This window comes from Ornithorhynchus anatinus, chromosome 2, assembly GCF_004115215.2.
Source record: "Ornithorhynchus anatinus isolate Pmale09 chromosome 2, mOrnAna1.pri.v4, whole genome shotgun sequence".
NCBI classification, from domain to species: domain Eukaryota; kingdom Metazoa; phylum Chordata; class Mammalia; order Monotremata; family Ornithorhynchidae; genus Ornithorhynchus; species Ornithorhynchus anatinus.
In genome coordinates this window covers 124,867,942-124,890,558 of record NC_041729.1, presented here as the reverse complement: position 1 = coordinate 124,890,558, position 22,617 = coordinate 124,867,942, and the positions used below count along the sequence as shown (strand labels likewise).

General features: G+C 38.8%; 1 protein-coding gene across 5 annotated transcripts in view; it reads left to right on the top strand.

Annotated features, from left to right (window-relative positions):
- PCDH9 (protocadherin 9) overlaps positions 1–22,617 on the top strand; it is a 1,189,516-nt gene that overhangs the window by 496,263 nt on the left and 670,636 nt on the right. The window contains exon 3 of one of the 5 annotated variants that reach the window (XM_039911201.1): positions 10,271–10,390. The exons of the other annotated variants lie outside the window; for them this stretch is intronic. Coding sequence (XP_039767135.1) covers positions 10,271–10,375 — 105 coding nt within the window. The 3' untranslated portion in view covers positions 10,376–10,390. Of the gene's footprint in view, positions 1–10,270; positions 10,391–22,617 lie in introns of those variants that run through there. 5 annotated transcript variants of the gene reach the window in all.

The window sequence follows — 22,617 nt, the reverse complement described above, 5'->3', positions numbered from 1 at the left end:
TCCCTGCCCATAATGATCTTACATTTTAGAGGTAGAGACAGATATTAATATAAATAAATAGGTAATTTTTATTGGGGAAATAGGGTTGGAGGATTATAATTATTAAATTTATAAATATATAGGATTATTTAATCATAAAATCAATCCTGTTTAAATATTAGTCTGTAAAACTTGGAAAATGCTTTGTTTCATGAACCACACAATCTATTTTTAACAAAATTCAGTGTACATTGTGGCACCTAAAGTTCTGCTTTTACTAACCATTAAAACTGTTCTTTGAATGGATGCTTTTTTGGTCCACATTCAAAGTCTTTCAGCAGTGATTCTTTTCTGCACACACCCTCCTTCAAGCTAAATGTAATAACAGCATGTTTTACAAAAGAAACTTGTGAATGAGAAAGTTGCTTAGACTTACATAATCCCTGTAAAAGAGGTTTGCAAGTATTACTATTGAGGTTTGAGACTACATCATTAAAATGGTTACCAAACTAATATAAAGACAATAGAACAATTCTGTTTATACAGTTTACAGTAATAGTGCTACTACTAATGATAGCATATTGTTTTAAAATTGGATGCAAATCAAACAATACAAATGTCAGTATCTGCAATGGATGATATAGCTGTTGAAGGCCTTATAATCTGCAATTAAGCTCCCCTTGCACCTTTCCTTTAGAAAGTGGGCAGCTGATGGTTTTCATTATTTCTTTTCCAAAACATGTGATCCTTCAAGGACAACATATTTGCTCTTTATTGCTTGTTTTATGGTTTTGCTAATGGTTTTATATAGAGAAAAAGTCAGCACTATAAAATTTATTTTTAAAACATAAGGACACTCTTGAAAAGGTTGGATATTTCTTTTCCTGAAATGAATTGCATAGAATGGAAAACATTTCGTTAAGGCATTTTAGTGTTCAGGGTGGAACCGTCTTTGCCTGATTAAGTGGGCAGATTTTATTGACCACATTATTAAATATGAAATCTATTAAACTTAAGTACAACCTTTTTCCCTCCTTCAAATGTTAACATCAGTACAAGTGCCAGAGTAAAACTCATGACATTTAGAAAGGAGAGAGAATCAGATGAGATTTACCAGAAACAGGATATATGAATAATTGAATAGGATCGTCTGTAACAATGCTGTTCCTTTAGATAAAGCTTGACAAAATATTTGTTCCATTTTCTGATGGGGGAAATCTTGCTGAGGGACGGTGAAGTCAATTTTTCCTTAGGTGGAGTAATCAGGATAATTTCCAAGGCTCCTTTCCAAGGTTTGATTTATCTTCTCTGCATCCTGAGGCTTCTGCATATGATTATCTTGGCTCTGTTATTTATGCTGGAAGAATTAAAAAGTGCCACAGTTGACTCTGATCCTTTTCCTGGTCAAAAAAGTGCCATCTTGAGAGTTTCAGGGCAGTCTGTACACTGCCCCGGTCTTCCTTCTCTAACCCCAGGAATAACCTTTTTTAATAACTGAGGATAACCTCTGTACCATTTGTAAATGAGATCCAGGAAGCCACAGAGAACATTTAGATTCTCAGCTGGGATGGCAGCTTTCACTCCATCAGTACAGAGTACAGACAGTACCCTAAGGTGGGATAAATTGACAAATTAAACATTAGGAACAAATTTCAAGTTGAATCCTGGGTTCCTTTGGAGTCTTAGGAAAATACAGCTTTTCATGCCTCCAGCTGTAAAGAATTGACCTTCTGCAAATAGAAAACTCCTGTTTTCAGAGAGAGCCTGATGGTGCTTCTAAAGATACTAGTCTTCTCTTTCAATATTATAGAGACTCTGTTGCTGCTATCGTGGAAAAAAAAAAAAATTAGCTCGAGGAAGGGGGTTCCTATAATCCCTAGGGCAGGCACTGTTTTAGGGTATAAGGTTTGGCTGTAGCTTCATGTCAGGTGTTCCTTTGAATGCTGATTTACCAATCCTTCACATTTAAACTTCAGTCCAGTGAGAATTTAGTGTTGTATTTACTTTCCTCTGAAACCAAGTTGCTGCCATATGCTATATGAAAAATGATGTCTCTAGATTATCTTTATACATATAGATACTTATATAGTTATATGTATAGATAGATATAGGTATATCTATCTATATATCCCTTTGTTCAGTAAGGGGTCAGTCAGTGTGTTTAGTATTGCTTCTTGCTTCCACCTACTACGGAGGAGTTGTGAGACATGACAACAGTATTTATAAGCCTTTCTGTCCACTGCAAACAGCTCCAAGCTCCAAGCAACACTGCTTTATAGTTTACCCTGGTTTATAGTTTAGGGACTCGAGCTGGGGGCAGCAGTGGGGGCCTTGGGTTTATGGATATAGCTGGGAATTTCGCTGGGTGGGAGCAGACAAGTGCTGTGCTCTTTTAACTTCTTGTATTCGCTTTTTAATAAAGCACCACAAATGTAAATTGTAAAACACTAAATTACTGCTGTGAACCTCAAGCATACAAATGCACACACTCCCACCATACTCCCACCACAGACTATCCAGAGGCTGGAATGTGTTGTAGGATACTGGGTTCCTGACCTCTCTAGGTCAGCCCTTCACATCAGAGACTGAGTCTTCAGGGCTATATCCAGAGTGTAGTCTGGCCTTCTTGACCATTCTCTCAGTCAGCTCCCTGGGCAGATCTTCCCTGGAAGCAACATGGCACCAAAGTACTGGTAAAAAACAACAACTAAATACTAATAATAATGTTGGTATTTGTTAAGCACTTACAATGTGCAGAGCACTGTTCTAAGTGTTGGGGTAGATACAGGGTAATCAGATTGTCCCACATGAGGCTCACAATCTTAATCCCTATTTTACAGATAAGTAACTGAGGTACAGAGAAGTTAAGTGACTTGCCCACTGTCACAGAGCTGGCAAATGGCAGAGCCTGGATTTGAACCTCTGACTCCCAAGCCCAGGCTCTTTCCACTGAGCCACATTGCTTCCCAACTTTGGTGTTTTTTTCTTGGTTTGGTTGGGGTTTTTTTAGCTAAAACATAGGTAAATCAGTAATCAATAAATTTAATCAATCATATTTATTGAGTGCTTACTGTGTGCAGAGTACTGTACTAGCACTTGGGAGAGTACAGTATAACAGAGTTGGTAGACCTATACCCTGCCTAGGAGGAGCTTACATTCATTCTAGAGGCTGAGCTTACAATCTAAGTCACTGACATTTTTATTTTTATTTGCATCCAATTTTAATCCAAGTATACATGGTGAATACCAGAAACAGACTGGCACAACTCCGGGGTGAGAGATGACTTTGAGGGCATGGAATTGCTGAAGGAGCGTATCAAATTGGGCATTCAAGGTAAACAAGAAAGGAAAATTGGATTGCTCATCAAATGGAGAAACTGGCAATGCAGCAAAGAGCAAAGCCAAACTGTATAAATGCTAATGCTAGGGGCCTAAAAATAAATGAGTAATTTGGAATAGTTGGCAGCTTGTGAAAATCCTGATGTAATTGGTATATCTGACTTTTGTTTTCTTTTCTCCAACCAAATAGGATACAGTGTTATGAACTCTATAGGAAAGAGAAGGAAGGTGGTAAGCAGGAATGGAATGAAGCTGGAATTGTTCAATTAATTGATAGTATTCACTATGTGCTTCCGTGGTGCAGACTACTATACTAAATGCTTGAGAGAGTACAATATAGTTAGTAAAGATGATCACTGCCCTCAAGGACCTTACAATTTGGGGAAAATAAATGCTAAATGAGACTGTAAGCTTGTCGCCTTGATTGTAAGCTAGTTGTGGTCAGGGAACATGTCAACCAACTCTGTTATATTGTATTCCCCCTAGTATGTGGTACAGTGCTCTGCACACAGTAAGCAGTAAATACATGGAATTGATTGCTTGATTGATTATATGTGGCAGAAATCACATAATAAGCAGCGTGACATAGTGGATAGAGCACAAGCCTGGGAATCAGAAGGTCATGATTTCCAATCCCGGCTCCGCCACTTGTCTGCTGTGTGACCTTCATCACTTAACTTCTCTAGGCCTCAGTTACCTCATATGTAAAATGAGGATTGAAACTGTGAGCCACATGTGGGACAGGGACTGTGTCCAACTGATTTGTTTGTATCCATCCTATTGTTTAGTACCGTTCCTGGAACATAGTAAGTGCTTAACAAATACTGTAATTATTATTATCATTATATAATGATATGTGTATAATTACTCTGAAGATAAAGGGATAGGGTGAAAACCAAATTATTGGGAATAGGAATCAATAGTAGAGGTGTTATAAAAATGGAAAATGTAGGATGAGGAGATCTCTCAATTAGTCAGGAAAGGCTTTCTAGAGGAGATGTGGCTTTGGTAGGGTTTTGAAGAAGGGGAAAGTAGTGATTTCCTCAATAAGGAATGAGAGGGAATGCTGGACAGATGAGAGGCATAAGAATGGAGTCAATGATGAGATAGATGAAAGTGATCCACAGTGAATAAGTTAAGAATGGAAGATAGATGTTTTAGAACTGGCTTACACTGTAGAGGAAAGGAGTACTGGGAATAGAGTTGATTATTTTAAGGATAAACAATAGCTTAATGCAGAGAAGGATGGACACCCATTGGAAGCTATAGATGATAGGGAGACAAGCATCATTAAAATAATACACACTAGGCATGTGCCCATTCTAATTGAACAATTTGAACATTGTTCTAATTGAACAAGGTGGTACTGTATTCTTCCAAGGACATGGTACAGTGCTCTGTATACAATTAGTGCTCAATAAATACCAATAACTGATTGATTAATTGGTTTCTAGACTGAGAGCCTGTTGTTGGGTAGAGATTGTCTCTATCTGTTGCCAAATTGTACTTTCCAAGCGCTCAGTACAGTGCTCTGAACACAGTAAGCGCTCAATAAATATGATTGAACGAATGAATTAGAATTTTGTGTTTTTTTTTGTTTTTTGGGTTTTTTTGTCACTGAGAGCCAAGCTGCCAGGACCAGGGAATAAATACTATGGAGTGGGTCCTGCGCTTCCCCTTACTGGTATCAAGGAGTAGATGTGGTCCTGAATTAGAATCAGCCTCTGAACTAGCCTGCAAGTGAGTCTTAACTTCAAGCAGCAAGTCAGCACCAGCAATTCTGTCTGCTCTTGCAGATCACTGTCATGGTTCCAATAAGATAAAGGGGTGAAGCCATGGGATGGGGGAGTTTGTCCCATGTCCTGTTGCTATAGTTCTTTAAGTAGTGGGATGCAGCTTCTGGTGTGGTCCAGGGACCTATAGGTCCCCACCTCCACCCCCGAGGGCCTTCGCCACTGCAGCATTCAAGGCCTTCCTTCACACCTTGGAGCCAAAGGTAGGGTTAACTTGGAGCAATTGGAATTCATGTAAAATTCATTCATTTGATCATATTTATTGAGTGCTCACTGTGTGCAGAGCACTGTGCTAAGCACTTGGAAAACACAGTACAGCAATAGAGACAAGAGACAGGAGCACTTACGAATATACCTGTAATTTACTTTAATGTTTATCTTCCCCTCTATACTATAAGCTCCTTGTGGGCAGGGATCAATGAAAGGGTAGATATTTTATCTCCCAGATTTATTTTATCTCCCAGATTCTGTTCACGTATTAAATAGTTCATCCAATTTAACCACCTGCAGCTATATAACCTCATAAAAATAATCAATAAAGCTTGAGTGTTTGTTTCAATTTTTAAACAGTAATCCAGAATATAAATTCAATTTCTCTTTGGGCTTAGATTTGAATGGCTAGCTTTCTAGGTTCAAAACTATCACATATTAGAATTACTCTATAACTTTTAGTTGAATCTACCATATATTCAGACACCTAAAAACATAAACTGAACTTAATAGTGATTAAAAAATCTTTTCCAGTCTTACTCAGGGAGAAGATTTTTTGAAACTCTTTTGTTTCTGTACAGTAAAATGTACTTAGTGCTTCAGTCATATACAGTATTAAGAAATTGATAATTGTCTTTTATGTTTTTCAAGACTCATAATTTAGTAAACCTATAATTGAAAAGGTGAATTTTGCAATAGAAAAAATATAATACAAGCAGTGCTGCTATGGGAAAGTAAAGTATTTCCTCCTACTTTAGCTTATTAATTTTCAAATAGTGCTTGAGGGCTTGCTGTGATAGTTCTTTACAGTGTAGTAAATACGTATCTATCCATACTGTCTGGATTGAAAACTACTTACAATTAGAAACTGAAGCACTTAGGCTAGTTATTTCTGCAAATCAAACAACTCTAAATACAATCTCCATATTGAAGTCAATGGGCTGTGAACCTGGAATCGCCTAGAGGCTCCCATCCAAAACCAAAATCCTATTTTTTTTTCTTTTTTTTCTGTTATTCTGATGTGAGCAACTGGGAATGTTAAAACTTGGTGTGTTGGGAGTGTATTATAGAAACAACAACTTACAAGAACAAAATAACTCAAAAGAAGGTATAAATACATAAATGGTATTTATAGAGTGCTTACTGTGCGCAGAGTACTATACTAAGTATTTGGTAGAGTAAAATACAGTAGAGTTGTTAGATTTATTCTTTTCCCACAAGGAGCTTGCCATCTAGAAGTTTGGCTCCATGGATAGAGCATGGGCCTGGGAGTCAGAAGGACCTGGGTTCTAATCCTGGCTATGCCTCTTGTCTGCTGTGTGACCTTGGGCAAGTCATTTCACTTCCTCTGTATCCCAGTTACCTCATAATAATAATAATAATAATGGCATTTGTTAAGCACTTACTATGTTCCCAGCACTTTTCTAAGTGCTGGGGTAGATACAAGGTAATCAGGTTGTCTCATGATTACTTCACAATCTTAATCCCCCTTTTACTAGATAAGGTAACTGAGGCACAGATAAGTAAAGTGAGTTGCCCAAGGTCACATAGCTGATAAGTGGCAGAGCTGGAATTAGAACCCATGTCTTATGACTCCCAAACCTGGGCTCATTCTGCTAAGGTACAATGTTTCTCAATCTGTCAAATGGGGATTAAGAGTCTTATGTGGTACAGGATTGAGTCCAACCTGATTAATTTGCATCTACTCCAGCATGTAGAACATAGTAAGTACTTAATAAGTACCATTATTGTTGTTATTATCATTATAGGAACTGCAAGAAAGATGATTAACTTGTATCTTTCCCAGCACTTGGAACTGTGTTTGACACATAAGTGTTTAACAAATTCCATAATAATGATTTTAAAATAGTGTAATAATAAGAACAGTAATAATAATGACATTTTATTAGTGCAACATCACTTGGCCCCTCCATGAAGTAAAGGTATATCTTTTATTAGCCTGTTATTGATCAAGCCTCGTTTCATGTAATTTGTAATTTAACTGGTCATATCATGTTTTAAAGGCTAACTGGGTTTTTTGGAGCACAATATCAATGAAAGGAAAGTATCATGAGAGTTCTTGCAATTTTAGAAGATTCTCAAATCTCTCATTCTATAGTTATCCTTTGTATTTCTAAGTCCTTTGAACAAGGGTCTAGGGCTTTTCAAATCTTATTGCTGTTGGTTTAATGTTTAAAGCATTCATGTTGGCAAAGGTAGGATCCAAAACTGCAGCTCAGGAAGCAGAGAGACCATTTTTATCTGTAGATATTAACAGATAGAAATACGTCAAAACTTTCAATGGTGTGATGTAACTCTTGAAGAACACAGGTTTCAAGTAAGATATCAAAGATTTCTGTTGGGAATATTTTGGAAGAGAAATGTGTTTCCTATTGGGGATGACAATGTCGTTTCATCTGAAATTTGCTGATGTTTCATCTCACCAATTGATAATATCAGAATTGGCAAGTGATTCTGAATGGAATACCAATAACTCAAATACTAGATTTCAAAAACTGTTGCTTGAAAATGAGGCCCAGCAAAACAAAGGTGGGATATTTGTATCTGACATCTACACCAAGATAACTTGACAATTTTCAGTGTTCCAAAAACAAGCATATCAGCTAAGAACAACCTGAACAATGCAATACTGTATCAGGAGAATTCTTGGGAAACAATATCATTTAATCTCTTAACTCAATAATTGTTCTAGTGCTTAGGCATGATGCTTTGCTCATAGTAGGGACTTAATAAATAACATCTCTACAACCTTCTTACTACTATTACTACTTTATTTCTAAAACTACTACTTTACTACTGCTAGTATTACTGCTAGTGAGCAACATGGCATAAAGGACATAGCATGGGCCTAAAGGCCAGAAGGACATGGGTTCTAATCCTGTCTCTGCTACTTGTCTACTGTGTGACCTTGGGCAAGTCACTTAACTTTTCTGTGCTTCAGTTACCTCATCTGTAAAATGGTGATTGAGGCTGTAAACTCCTGGAGGGACAGGGACTGTGTCCAAGCCGATATGCTTGTATCCATTCCAGCACTTAGTACAGTGCCTGCCACATAGTAAGTGCTTGACAAATATCACAGTTATTATTATTACTTTATTTTTAGTTCAGTTAATAATAATAATAATTGTGTTATTTGTTAAGTACTTACTATATGAGGTGGGGTAGATAGAAGTTAATTATCCAGTCACGGTCTTGGTAGGAAGAACTGATAGCATTTATATCTGAGAAAATGAGGCACAGATAAGTTAGGTGTTTAGTGCAGTGCTCTTCAAGCAGTAAGCACTCAATAAATGATTGAATGAATGAATGAATGATTTTCCCAAGATTTAATAGTAGACCAGTGGCAAGGTTGGATTAGAATTCAGGTCCTCTGACCTCTAGGCCTGTATTCTTTCCATTAGGTCATGTTATTTCCTTCTTGTATTATTTGGCGAGCAGTATTGCTAACTGACATTTGTTGAGTTAATCCAGGGCTCCACTTATTGTACAGGATGTATGAAAGAATAGTAACTATTCTTCTAGAACTCGTTAAACATTGTAATTATCCTTAGTTTCTCCCTAGAATAAAGTCATAAAGAAATGTTCAAACATCTATTCTCTATGATCTCCTGTGCTGTGACATAGCCCTATTTCAAACAGCCCTGGGGTGGAGCCAAATGCATATATTTCTGTGGAATCAGTAGAGATGTGCTCAAGTGCCCATCTGGATAGCAACAAAGAACATTTGGGAGGGCAGAACTGATGGGAGGAGCAGGAGGATATCCTTCTCCATTTCACAGTCTCGATAGTTAAATTTTGCCTCCTTGACTGCAAAGGGAAACTGAGATCAATGCCAGTCATTGTCTTACTCTCCTTCCACTGCAGTATCATTATGTTTACCGATAGCCACAAAAGAAATTACCTCAGAGGACATCTGTAGAATGTTCAGTTAAAGAAATGGGACTTAAATATTTAAAAAAACTGTCCATAAGAAATAAAATGAAGCACTAGAGAATGCTGTCATTCTTTTAAGTTGTACAGAACCAGATTTCCAAAACTGTTTAATAGAATCCAAGAAATGTTGAATTCAGAGAAGTTGTACTTTGAAACCACACATAATGCTAAAGATGTTGCAAGTTCTATGAACAAAGGAAAAAGTTCCCAGGTTATTCTGTGGGTAGAGTATTTGGGGTGATCTGAGGTGTGTAACCATAAGGGGACTTAAGCTACAGAGTGCTATTTGTATTCAGCAGTTAGTGACAGAGTATGAACATCCATTACTACTCCCACATTAAACATAACTTTAATTGCAGCTCTAAAGATTGCTGTTGTTGCTTTCTGGAAACTCAGGGTTGATTAATATCTTAATAAAAAGCTTAATAGTGCATTAAATTAAAAAAGTTTATTCATATTACAAGACAGCAATTTCATTTGGAAATGCACTAAATGGAGTGATTAAACACTGCTTTGAAATTTCAAATCTCTCGGAGTTTATAAAATTCAGTTTCATGTAGAAAATTCCAAGTCCAGAATCAAAATTTGTATTGCTTGGTAGAGAATCACGAATAGTTCATTGATATCCATGGCCATTCATGGATAAGTGAAAAGAGTACAATATTGGAAGTGTGAGAGCTAGGTTCCTATTCTAGCTTCTAAGGCAATTCATAATCTTTCTGCCTCTCAGTCATCTATCTGCTAGATGAAATAGTAAGTCCCAACCCTCTTTACTTCATAAAGATGTTGAGAAGACAAATGAAACAATTGATGAGAAAGTCCTTTAGAAAATTAAAAAGTCATCTCAGTTTCCAAGGGTCTTATTATTTTACTCTTTGTATTGGGTGGGTTTACATAAGTAATACTAATCTGTGTTTTAGTCAACTCATGGGGAACAAAAGTCCACAAACATTGTAGTATGTGACATTTTTATTTAAATATTACTTGCTTTTTAGGCACTGAATTTTGGAGATATGCCGAAGTACTTGTGGGAGATTTGGGTACCTGAGAAACCATGGGTGGTAAGATATCAGATCTGCTTAAAAATAGAAAAAGTGTGATGTTTATAACAACTTTTTTTAAAGTTAGAAAGTATAACATGTGCAATATGTAACTATCAAGATCTGAAACAATGCCCTGAGCATTATGCAGTAGATAGACATATAAAATCTGAAGTCTGGTTTTTGTTTTTGAGGTGTAGTTTGAAATTATTTTTTTTTAATCTATTTTTTAAGTCAAATGTGGATAGGGAATCCTAATCTTTAACAACAAATTCTGTGCAGTCTAATATCTGAACTCTGATACTACAGTCGATTTTCCCTGCATTTCTAGCATTCCCAACCCTGTCTCTGCTGGTCTATTTGACTTCTAAGGATGGACCTGGAAGTACAAGCAACTGGGATTGAGATGGGGAGGGAGCAGCCAGAATTAAGAGGTCAAAAATGTAGGGGTGCTGCAGTTAGTCCTGTAGTTCCTTGTGAGTGTGGGCCCAGCAAGCACCTTTCTATTCAATAATCAGGGTTTCTCTAAATGTTTTTCCTGGAACATTTCAAATCACGATGCATATCAGAAAGAAGAAAGGTTCAGCACCCTTAGGGAGTAAATGTCAATCAGGAAGATTCCATAACTAAATCAGGAAGGGCCTGACTAAAATACAATGCCAACCCAGAAGAGAGAAAAAAACTTACAAAGTCCTCTTTGTTGAACTCCAAAGCAACAGATTTCAACTGCTCCTGAGTAATTGTGATGCAAGTATTTAGGTTTTAATTGAATTTTTGTTATGTCAAAAATTATATTCCATCAGTCTACAACATAAAGAATATATGGAATTGTCTAATATTTGTAAAGGGATAATAGGTGCTTACTCTGTGCCAAATACAGAGCAGGTAGCAGGGAGCTCCTGGGAGCAGGAAGGGAAGTGTTAATGCTGGAAATACAGGGGAAATAGACTTTGGTATCAAAGTCCATGTATTAGACTGCACAGAATTTGTTGTTAAAGATTAGGATTCCTTTTCAACATTTGAAATTTTACTGATATTTTCCAGATATTTAACACAGTCCGTCTTGTGTGCTGGACTACCCACAGGAGACCAGCAAAAACCTGCAGAAAACAGGATATAGAAAACAAGAACTAAATAAGCAACACTTTCAAAATAGACAAAATATTAAATCAAACCTAAAGAATCCCATTTGCTAACTTTTCTATTGTGATCTAAGTTTCGTAGAAAGAAAAATTATGAGTAAAATTATGAGTATGAAAGGCTATTGTTTGAAGAACTCATTTAGTCTATGAATGTAAATACATTATTAGGGACACTTCTAGACACCGCTTAATATAGTAAATGTGTACTAAATTGCTTCTCAAATTCAGATTAGAACAAAGATAGCTTCTCAGGGCATCCATGTATTTAGGGACTGTAAAACATGTATTATTGACTGGATATGTCATAATGTTCCCTTTGGAGCTATTAAAATCCATTGTGTAAATACATATAAATGTGCTTAGTATTTACTAATAGCCCATAAAAGTTTCAGGAAGATGAATACAGTTCATAGGATAAATTTACATTCAGAATATGATTTGTTAATTCCCTCATGAAAATGTCTTTGAATATGTAGACACTTTTGCCCGCTCTTTTTGCCCAGCCGACATAATTTCAGCTTGAAATATGAAATAATACCTAGATTCCAAACTGATGAAAATGAATTTGTAATTGCTCTCAAATCCAATGTCCATTTACAGAAAAAACTCCAAAATTGTATTTTGAGAAATGCTTAAAAAGAAGACTCAGCTAAAGACCTTACATTTTCATTTTTGAGGATTTTTTTTTCATTATTTGTACTTTTGCTGTCTCACCTGAGAAATTTTTCCAGTTATCCTTGAGACAAGACTGTATTTATCGAATATACTTGACCAATCCAAGGTTGTAACAGAAACAAAAACAAGAGCTAACATGGAAATGGGCATATTTACTCACCTTCAAATAACTTTTGGCTTCCCTCTTTAGAGAAACTTCCTCAGTGTATCAAGTTGAAGTATTTATTACCTTGCCATGAGCACTTACCATGAGCAAAGCATTTGCTAAACACGGGTATATACAGATGTTGCATAATAGAGTTAGTATAGTCTTTGTAAATGGGCTTGTTGTGGGCAAGGAATGTGTCTGTTTATTGTCATATTGTACTCTCACAAAAGCTTAGTACAGTGCTCCGCACACACTAAGTACTCAATAAATATCACTTAGTGAATGAATGAATCTAATCTTATGTCTGCTCCAGCACTTAGTACATTGATGGAACACAGAGTAAGTGTATAAAAATTCTGATAGTAATCATAAATTATGATTAAATCTTCAATGTGTTATATCCACTGGGAATTACACCAAGCAGGGGCATATTAGAAAAAGTGTTGCCCCCCCCATAAACAGCACAGAAGACAGTTCTTATCAATTGCTTATATACTACATTATACTATAAGCTACTGGAAAGCAGAAATTGTCTTTTCCTTTTGCTTATCCCAAGAGTTTCTCATTGGTATTTGCGATACAGCAGAAGAAAGAAATAGAGTAATTTCTATCAACATTAGGTGGTATTTACATTATTTTCATCCTGGAAGGGTGTGGGAAGGGAGAATCATATTGTATATACAAGCTTTCTTATGATGAAATCATTGCAGTGCAACAGAGTACAATTGGCCTTAGAAATTGGAAGTATCAAAGACATGGTTGGATTATGATACATATGGACCCTTGGGCAGGTTATTTTAATTTAGTCATGCTGCTAACACTATGTCCCCTCATGTCTTCATCTGGAAACCACATCTGGATAGTGGCCAGTCTCCCCACACTCACATTCTTTTATCTCTGCTGGACCCCACTCCCACCAAGGCTTGGGGGGACTTGAAGTGGACATTTCTCAGTGACAGATAAGGGGTCAATCATCAAAAGGCCTCCTGGTATTCTCCTTTCTCCCACTCACCAGGGAGATCTTTCTAATGCCTAGGTGGAGGTGAGAGTTGGCCTCCATTGTCATATATCCAGGGTATTGTTTAGGGGATCTGTTACCATGCTAAAGTATAAAAGGAAGGCTTGGATAGAAGCAAAACATAACAAATGTGATTTTCACTCACAAGGATTGCCACTGGGAAGTCTTGATCCTTGAAATAGAGTATTCCACTCAGATTTTGACCGTGAGTGTGGGGAGATTCACTAAGTGTGTATTAGGGGTAAAGAGTGGAGTGAGACCCATCAGTGATACTCATGAACAAATACCTTCCACGCCTATGTTCCTGCCATTGCTATCCACCTACCTCCACCCCTAGCATATTTTACTGAAACCAGTACAGGAATATCTCCACCATTACTCCTAGGGTGGCTTGAACCAGAGGACAGTCAGACACTACGCACTGTTGGCATCCCCACCCAGTGCCAAAGTTTAGACATGCAGTATGTGTCCCATTGTAGGCTACATCATTTGGGCACTTTAGCCCACCTCAGCCCCATTGCCCTTATATATGTGTGTATATATCTCCATGATTTATTTGTAAACTTGTTGTGGGCATGTAGTATGTCTACCAACTCTCTTGCATTGAACTTTTAGAACAGTATTCTTGTATTCATTCAATAGTATTTATTGAGCGCTTACTATGTGCAGAGCACTGTACTAAGCGCTTGGGATGAACAAGTCAGCAACAGATAGAGACAGTCCCTGCCGTTTGACGGGCTTGTACCCAGTAAACATTCATTAAAAAGTCAATCAATCATATTTATTGAGCACCTAATATATGCAGACTACTAGAACTTGGGAGAGTTCACATCAGAACTGAAGGTGGGGCTGAAGGTGGGGTGAATAAAGGGTGAAAATCTAAATGCAAGGGTAATACAAAAGACAATCAGATTAGAGGAAAAAAATACTTATTTGGGAAGGCCTCTGGAAGAAGATACCCTTTTAATAAGGCTTTGAAGGTGGGGAAAGTAGTCATCTTCTGAATGTGAAGGGGAAAGGGGTTGCAGGCCAGCAGCAGGATTTGGGTAAGGAGTTGGCAATGACTTAGATGAGACTGAGGTACAGTGAGTAGGTTGGCATTAGAGAAGCTACGTGTGTGGGCTTGGTTGTGTTGGAAATCAGAGAGGAAATGTAGGAGAGGGCAAGGTGATTGGGGACTTTAAAATCAATGGTAAAAGTTTTCTGTTTGATGCCAAGAGGGATGGACAACCACTGGAGATTCTTGAGTATTGTGGAACCACAAACTGAATGGTTTTGTACCAAAATGATCTGGGAAACAGAAGTATGGACTGAAGTGAAGTATCATCTTCCCCTTAGCCCTCATTTCATCAACTATTCCCTTCTTCTTTAAATGACCACCATGCATCTGAAGCTTAAGGAGCAGGGCAGGATAGACAGGGTGACAACTTCAGGGCAAGTCCAGTGATGATCCATACCTTCTACTGTCATGCATGACATTTGACAAGGGCCCAGCTTGGGTAAGTTTAGTTGAGGCACTGGATATAAAAATATTCCAAGTCATGACCATGTTAGAGGGAACATGGATACTGTCTGAAACTGTGGAGATTTAGGTCCACAGATTTATGGGTTATCCTGTCCCATCTCCCCTCACTTCTGCCTAATCTGGGCCCTGGTGATGGGAACTACACTCAATCCGTCAATTGTATTTATTGAGTGCTTACTATGTGCACTGTACTGTGTAAGCATTGTACTAAGCACTGGGGAGAGTATAACAGAATTAGCATTCCCTGACCATTATGAGCTTATAGCCTAGAGAGGAAGACAGGCATTAATATGAGTAAATAATTAATGTATAATATATAATTTAAAGATATGTACATAAGCGTTATGAGTTTGGGGATGAGGCAAAAATCAAATGTTGAAAGGTCACAGCTCAAAGTGCCTAGGTGATGCAGAAGGGAGAGAAACTTAGAGAAAAGAGGCCTTAATCTATTTTGGAGACAATGTGACCTTAATAAATCTTTAAAGGTGGACAGAGTAGTGGTATGGCTTACATGGACAGGGATGGAGTTGCAGACTAGGGGAAGGATGTGGGAAAGGGGTCAGCAGCGAGACAAATGAGATCGGGCACAGTGAGCAAGCTGGCACTAGAGAAGCAGAGTGTATGGGCTGGGTTGTAGTAGGAGATTAGTGAAGTAGGATGGGGCAAGCTGAATGAATGCTTTAAAGCCAATGGTAAGGAGTTTCTGTTTGATGCGGAGGTGGATGGGCCACCATTGGAGGTTCTTGAAGAGTGGGGAAACATGGACTGAAAATTTTGCATTAGTAAGTGATCCATGCGATAGAGTGAACTGTGGATTGGAGTGGGGAGAGACAGAAAGCTAAGAGGACACTGAGGATGCAGATTCAGTAGTCAAGGCAGAACAGTCTAAGTGCTTGAATCAGCATGTGTGGGGTCTCTCTCTACTGTGACTTATTTGATTAAGTTCTGAAGCTCAGTCATGGTGCTAGGAGTCAAATAAATATGACAAGAATGCATTGGAAGGGTTTCCTTTAGAGAAATGCTCTAGCATTATGTGAAATGAACAAAGTTATGACAAATGGTTCCTGAGATGTTATCACATTATACTGTGTGTCTATAGTAACACCAGTAATGTCATCTTGTCCAGTTTTACTAATGGCATCAGTGGTCATCCTGTTTGTGGTGTTCAGGAATCTCAAACAGAATTATTACCCCAGAAATCTGGGTCTAAACTGTTTACAAAAGACTGGATGATTGTCCACGATTACCTTTTGAGTAACGAGGAAAATAATGCTTTTCTCTCCACTAAATCTTTTAGTTCACAAGAAGGAAATTTAAATGATCATTATAATTACTTCCTACATGCTCTTAATCATGTTATCAGTCACTGGGTTAAGGGGAGCTTTTTTGGGTCTTGGAATTTGATGACCCCTTCAGGCTCGTATCTCCTCTTGCCTCCAGGACGTCTCCACCTGGATGTCGGCCCGCCACCTAAAACTCAACATAAGCAAGACTGAGCTCCTCATATTCCCTCCCAAACCCGGTCCTCTCCCAGACTTCTCTATCACCGTAGATGGCACGACCATCCTTCCCGTCTCTCAGGCCCGCAATCTCGGTGTCATCCTTGACTCGTCCCTCTCGTTCACCCCACACATCCTATCTGTTACCAAGACCTGCCGGTTTCACCTCTACAATATCGCCAAGATCCGCCCTTTCCTCTCCACCCAAATGGCTACCTTACTATTACGGGCTCTCGTTATATCCCGGCTAGACTACTGTGTCAGCCTTCTCTCTGACCTCCCTTCCTCCTCTCTCGCCCCGCTCCGGTCTATTCTTCACTCCGCTGCCCGGCTCATCTTCCTGCAGAAACGATCTGGGCATGTCACTCCCCTTCTTAAACAACTCCAGTGGTTGCCTATCGACCTCCGCTCCAAACAAAAACTCCTCACTCTAGGCTTCAAGGCTCTCCATCACCTTGCCCCTTCCTACCTCTCCTCCCTTCTCTCTTTCTACCGCCCACCCCACACGCTCCGCTCCTCTGCCGCCCACCTCCTCACCGTCCCTCGGTCTCGCCTATCCCGCCGTCGACCCCTGGGTCACGTCCTCCCACGGTCCTGGAACGCCCTCCCTCCTCACCTCCGCCAAACCGATTCTCTTTCCCTCTTCAAAACCCTACTTAAAAATCACCTCCTCCAAGAGGCGTTCCCAGACTGAGCTCCTCTTCCCCCTCTACTCCCTCTGCCATCCCCCCTTTACCTCTCTGCAGCTAAAGCCTCATTTTCCCCTTTTCCCTCTGCTCCTCCACCTCTCCCTTCCCATCCCCACAGCACTGTACTCGTCCGCTCAACTGTATATATTTTCGTTACCCTATTTATTTTGTTAATGAATTGTACATCGCCTTGATTCTATTTAGTTGCCATTGTTTTTACGAGATGTTCTTCCCCTTGACGCTGTTTATTGCCATTGTTCTTGTCTGTCCGTCTCCCCCGATTAGACTGTAAGCCCGTCAAACGGCAGGGACTGTCTCTATCTGTTGCCGACTTGTTCATTCCAAGCGCTTAGTACAGTGCTCTGCACATAGTAAGCGCTCAATAAATACTATTGAATGAATGAATGAATGAATGATCCCACCAATCCTCCAGAAATCCAAGTTCAAGAATGTGGAAGTTGTACAAACCTTATTACCGTTCTGGTTGTTCTCACTACTGATAATTCTGAGCACACTCAGAAATATGCCTGCATTGATCTATGCAAGATGGTGCCCAGATTGGTCTGTCCCCAACCAATAAAAGATGTGACTATACATATCTGTCTCCCAGATACTTAAGAAGTTTGAGCCTTGCTATAAATATGACATCATAAGAAATTATAGCTTCTGCATGACATTCTCTGTATTCCACCAGTTAAAAGCATTACTTTATGGAGCACTCACTGATTGCTTCCTTTATTTGGTTCTTTTAGGCAGGATATGATTGGTGGATATGTCTGTCAATCTTCCTGTTGAGACTTCCTTTGGCTCCCTAAGACATAAGCTGATTGGTGGGGTTAGAAAAAAATATGGAAGCATCAGCATTGCACCATTAAGGGAGTAGGCTCTATCGCCATTGCCTTTGCTCTGGCACACTCATAAGGCCTCCAGTTGGAGAGTGATCCAAGGGAATAGGCTCTATCGCCATTGCCTTTGCTCTGGCACACTCATAAGGCCTCCAGTTGGAGAGTGATCCTGGATGTCTGGATGGCAGATGGACCCAGTGATTTCCCCCCCTACCCCCATGTCTCAGAAGGTACAGAAGTGGGGAGCCTAATGATTCCTGCACCTGACTGCTTTCTCCCTGAAAAATTATTAGCCATATCTTCCGGGGGCAGTTGTGACATGTTACAGGTTACTGACTCTATAGGGTGGCCTTGGATTTCAAATGAAGATGCAGCTGCCAGGGGCAGAGGCACCCAGGTTCTGCGCAGTCCATCATTATATGCTCCCCGGGTAGCCACTGAGGAAACACTCCTGAAATCCTTCCACTAGCCTGTTCTTGCCATTAATTACAAGTGGCCATGTATTCTATCAGTCGAGTGGGAGTCTGACATAGGCTGAACTATACCTAATTGTCCTTCTCCCTACACAAGCTAAGATATTTCCATGCACTTATCCCTAAATAGGAAGAAAGCAAGGATTTTGAGTTTTCTACGAAAGTAGAAGTCCCTAACAAACAACAACCCAGATGTGTTTAAATAAATTCTGATACTTGTGGATCTTTTACCTAGAAAGTTACCCTTATTGTTGAAATGATTTGGGGATTACAATTTCCATTTCTTTTTTTTTTTACGATTTTTCCTACCTACTAAGTATTGCAAGCAAGTCTTTCAAATTTGGAGCTCATCTGAATGCTAGACTTGCAATGATTTTCACTTTTGAAATCAATTCTCTGTTTTTAAATTTGAAATAGTCTCTCGTTTATAGCTGTCATTAAAACTGCTCATGAAGCTTTCGGGTGGATGCTGGCCAACAAGGTGCAGTTATCTGTGCTTAATGGTCTCAGAGAAGCAGAGCATCTAGAGGTGCATAAAATAAAAAAAAAAAAACAGGAAAAAAACACCCTTGACTTCATTTCTCCCTAATTAGTACTGTGCAGTGTACCATCCTGATGCTTTACTCACCCTCTTGCTTTTGCACCTCCTTTGGGGATTTCCCAGCTGTTTTCCTCTCCTGTGGTAATTGAAATCAAACTTGTTCCAGGCTGTAATTGATAGTGAATCCAACCATTTTATGTTTGTCATGAGACAGATGTACAGCAGAAACACATGAAGAGGCATATGGATAAAATGCCCTACTGGGGTGGAAAACAGATCTATTCTTATGTCACATTTTCTACTGTTTCGCTATTTGTTTAACACATATTCTGTGTTCAGTATATATTTGACAATGAATACAGTCCATTTGCAAATGTGTGCAGATGCATTTATAGTCTATGCCACTTTCTTCTTGGGTGTACTGACACAAAGATCCATTTCCCTTCATCTCTGGGTGTATGTTTATGCATTAGTACTTTATGGATTGAAGATGCTAAGAATGACCTGGACATTCTCCTTTTATGTGGCTGCTAGGACCAATGTATTTCTAGAAATCCTTTGTGCTAAAATTACTAGCAGGACCTAGGGGTCATATGGCAACTGCCAAATGCTTATGTGTGTACTTCATTAGAACAGTTATCAGACTATTATCATTATTATTATTATTATGTTATTTGTTAAGTGCTATGTGCCAGACACTGTTGTTCTAAGTACTGGGAGAGATACAAGGTAATCAGGTTGTCCCATGTGGGACTCATAGTCTTAAACCCCATTTCACAGATGAGATGACTGTGACTCAGAGAAGTAAAGTGGCTTGCCCAAGGTCACACAGCAGACAAGTGGTGGAGGTGGGATTAGAACCCATGTCCTCTGACAGTTCCTGTTTTGCTGCCTGAAAAAACCTTTCTCAGTGTTTGTAGGTTTGTTTGGTTTTTTTTTTAGTTGAATAGATTGCTTTGTTTGTAGCTGTGACTGTAGCTTCCAGGTGACTCATTTTGTCCTCAATGAAGGTCATTTAATCCAGCCTTATTCAACCATTTATCTTATACAACCATACTTCTCATTGATGATGATGAGAAAAGATGCAGACAGAGCATTTTCAACTCTGACTTGACTAACCATACTGTCGGGATATAGTCTAGGGATCTTGGTGAACCAAGTTCTCAACAATCTTTAATGCCTAGTCTGATGACGATTTTGAATACATTTGCAATGGCCATGTAGGCAATTTAACTGTTTTAGGGCATTCCCTGCACATTTCTGATATCTTTTGTAATAATAATGATTATTAATGATAATTATGGTACATGTTAAGTCCTTACTATGTGCCTAGCACTGTTCTGAGTGCTGGGATAGGTACAAGTTAATCAGGTCTGCCACAGTCCCTGTCACACATGGTGTTAACAGTCTTATCCCCATTTTACAGTTGAGGGAACTGAGACACTGAGAAGTTAAGGGATTTGTCCAAGGTCACACAGCAGACATGTGGTGAAGCAAAGTTTTGAACACATTCTAATCCTCCTGACTCCTAGGCCTGTGCTTAATTCAGTAAACCACACTGTTATGAATTGTGCTGTAGTTTGGTGGGAAGCTGCATTGTATTTCATGTAAAAACCCTAGCTATTAGGTGAATCATTATTTTTTAAATAAAGCTGCACACATATATTTTGGATTATAAATTTGGAATTGTCCTAACTACTCTTACCTGAAAAATTTGAGTGGTATTTTTCACACACTCTCATTTCTTAATGTTCTAATAAATGGTTTTAGTAGTCATATTTGAGGTAGTAATGATTCTGCAGTATAGACCTGTGATACTTTGAAAAGAAAGCAATAGCCTTCTCCTTGAATTATTCACAAATTATTTTTCAGGCTACTATTGGTATCCATAATATACAAAAGTCTGTATATTCTAAACTGTGTATATATTAAAATTATATATATAGTAAATTACAGTGTGTTGTTGGTCCAGTGGAAAGACCTGTCAATAAGGAAACCCCTCTAGTCCCAATTCTCTGTAGTTGGCTAACATGGGTAAAGTCTCATCTCTCTTGCCCTTGACCTCTTGCTAGCACTTGTTTGATATTCATTTTAATTTATAGTAGTATCTCTCCTCACCCTCATTAGGTAGGAGGGATTGTTTCTACTAACTCTATTGTATTTTCCCGAGTACTTAGTTCATCCCTTCCTGCATCCCTTCCTGCCTACTCTGTTGTTGTACTCCTGCCCCGGTGAGAACATATGTCAGACAGAGGTCATAGTTCTAATCCCAGCTCCGCTGCTTGTCAGCTGTGTGACTTTGGGCAAGTCACTTAACTTCTCTGTGCCTCAGTTACCTCATCTTTAAAATGGGGATTAAGACTCTGAGCCCCACGTAGAACAACCTGATCACCTTGTATCCCCCCCAGCGCTTAGAACAGTGTTTTGCACATAGTAAGTGCTTAATAAATGCCATCATTATTATTACTGCAGGGGTGAGACAATGGGAATGGTGTAAAATATGTGGCATATCATGCTATCAGGGAAAAGTGTTCTTTAGTTGGCTCAATTCTAATGAAAAATAATATAAAGTTTTTAAAATGTGTTGAATATAATATAGATAAATGAATTTAATTTCAGAATAAACCCTCACTACTGGCTACAAAATTCTGAACTACAAAACATGGTCTGTCAATGAAAGTTTCCCAGTCTGTTTGTATTTATGTTGTTTATGATAAACTTACAAAATGGAAGAACTAATCTAGTCAGCATGTTTGAGAATTCAAGATTATCAGAATTATCCTGGCCTCATGCTGGGAATGTTAGAGTATGGGGAAAACATTTACAAGGGAAAAAACACAATAATGTAATTACTGTTCCTGCAATGCATACGGTACAATTTTAAAACCAATGAAAGTCTAAAGTCCTCTCTATATTTGGAATTAGACATTCTTCTTTCACAATGGATTTCAATATCTACAGTAAACATCATCTTAGCTGAAAAGAAAAAAGATTTGACTAAAATAAGGTTATGCATTTCTGTATTCAGTGATACCATGTGAGTGCTAGCTTCAGTTATTCAGAAAACATCTAAATATGACATGTGCTTTGAGGAGAGATTCTAAAGACAGGAGAGAGAAGTTCCATCATATATTGCAAGTGCTAGTTGCTCCATGATATTCCAAGAGATTGATATGGGAGCCAAGGCAATGTGATACTCTCAGGGGTAGAGTGAGCCCACCCTCTTACCCCTATCCCCTACTCCTCTATGCTTTCTTTCTTAAGCCCTGCTACAGATACATAAGGAAAAGAGTAGGGGCAGCTGTGCATGAGATGAGGAGATAAGCAGCACTAAATTGAGGGTTTTTTAATGGTATTTGTTAAGTGCTTACTTTGTGTCAAGTATTGTTCTAAGCACTGGGAAAGGTAGATGATAGGTCAGACACAGTCCCTGTCCCTTATCAGGCTCAGTCTAAGTAGGAGGGAGAAGAGGTATCCCCATTCTGTAATTGAGAAAACTCAGGCACAGAGAAGTTAAGTGACTTGCTCAAGGTTGAGCTTTCTTGCTGCAAGCAGTTGGCAGAGCCTGGATTAAAGCCCAGGTCCTTCTGACTTCTAGGCTCCTGCTCTATCTACTAGGCTATACTGCTTCTCAGCTACAGAAGAATGAGATAGGGCAATATGGTACACAAATGGAATTGGAAGATGAAGGGAAAGCACTCCAAAGTATGAGGCAGAAGGCATTATCACCTGGGAATCAGTGGCACC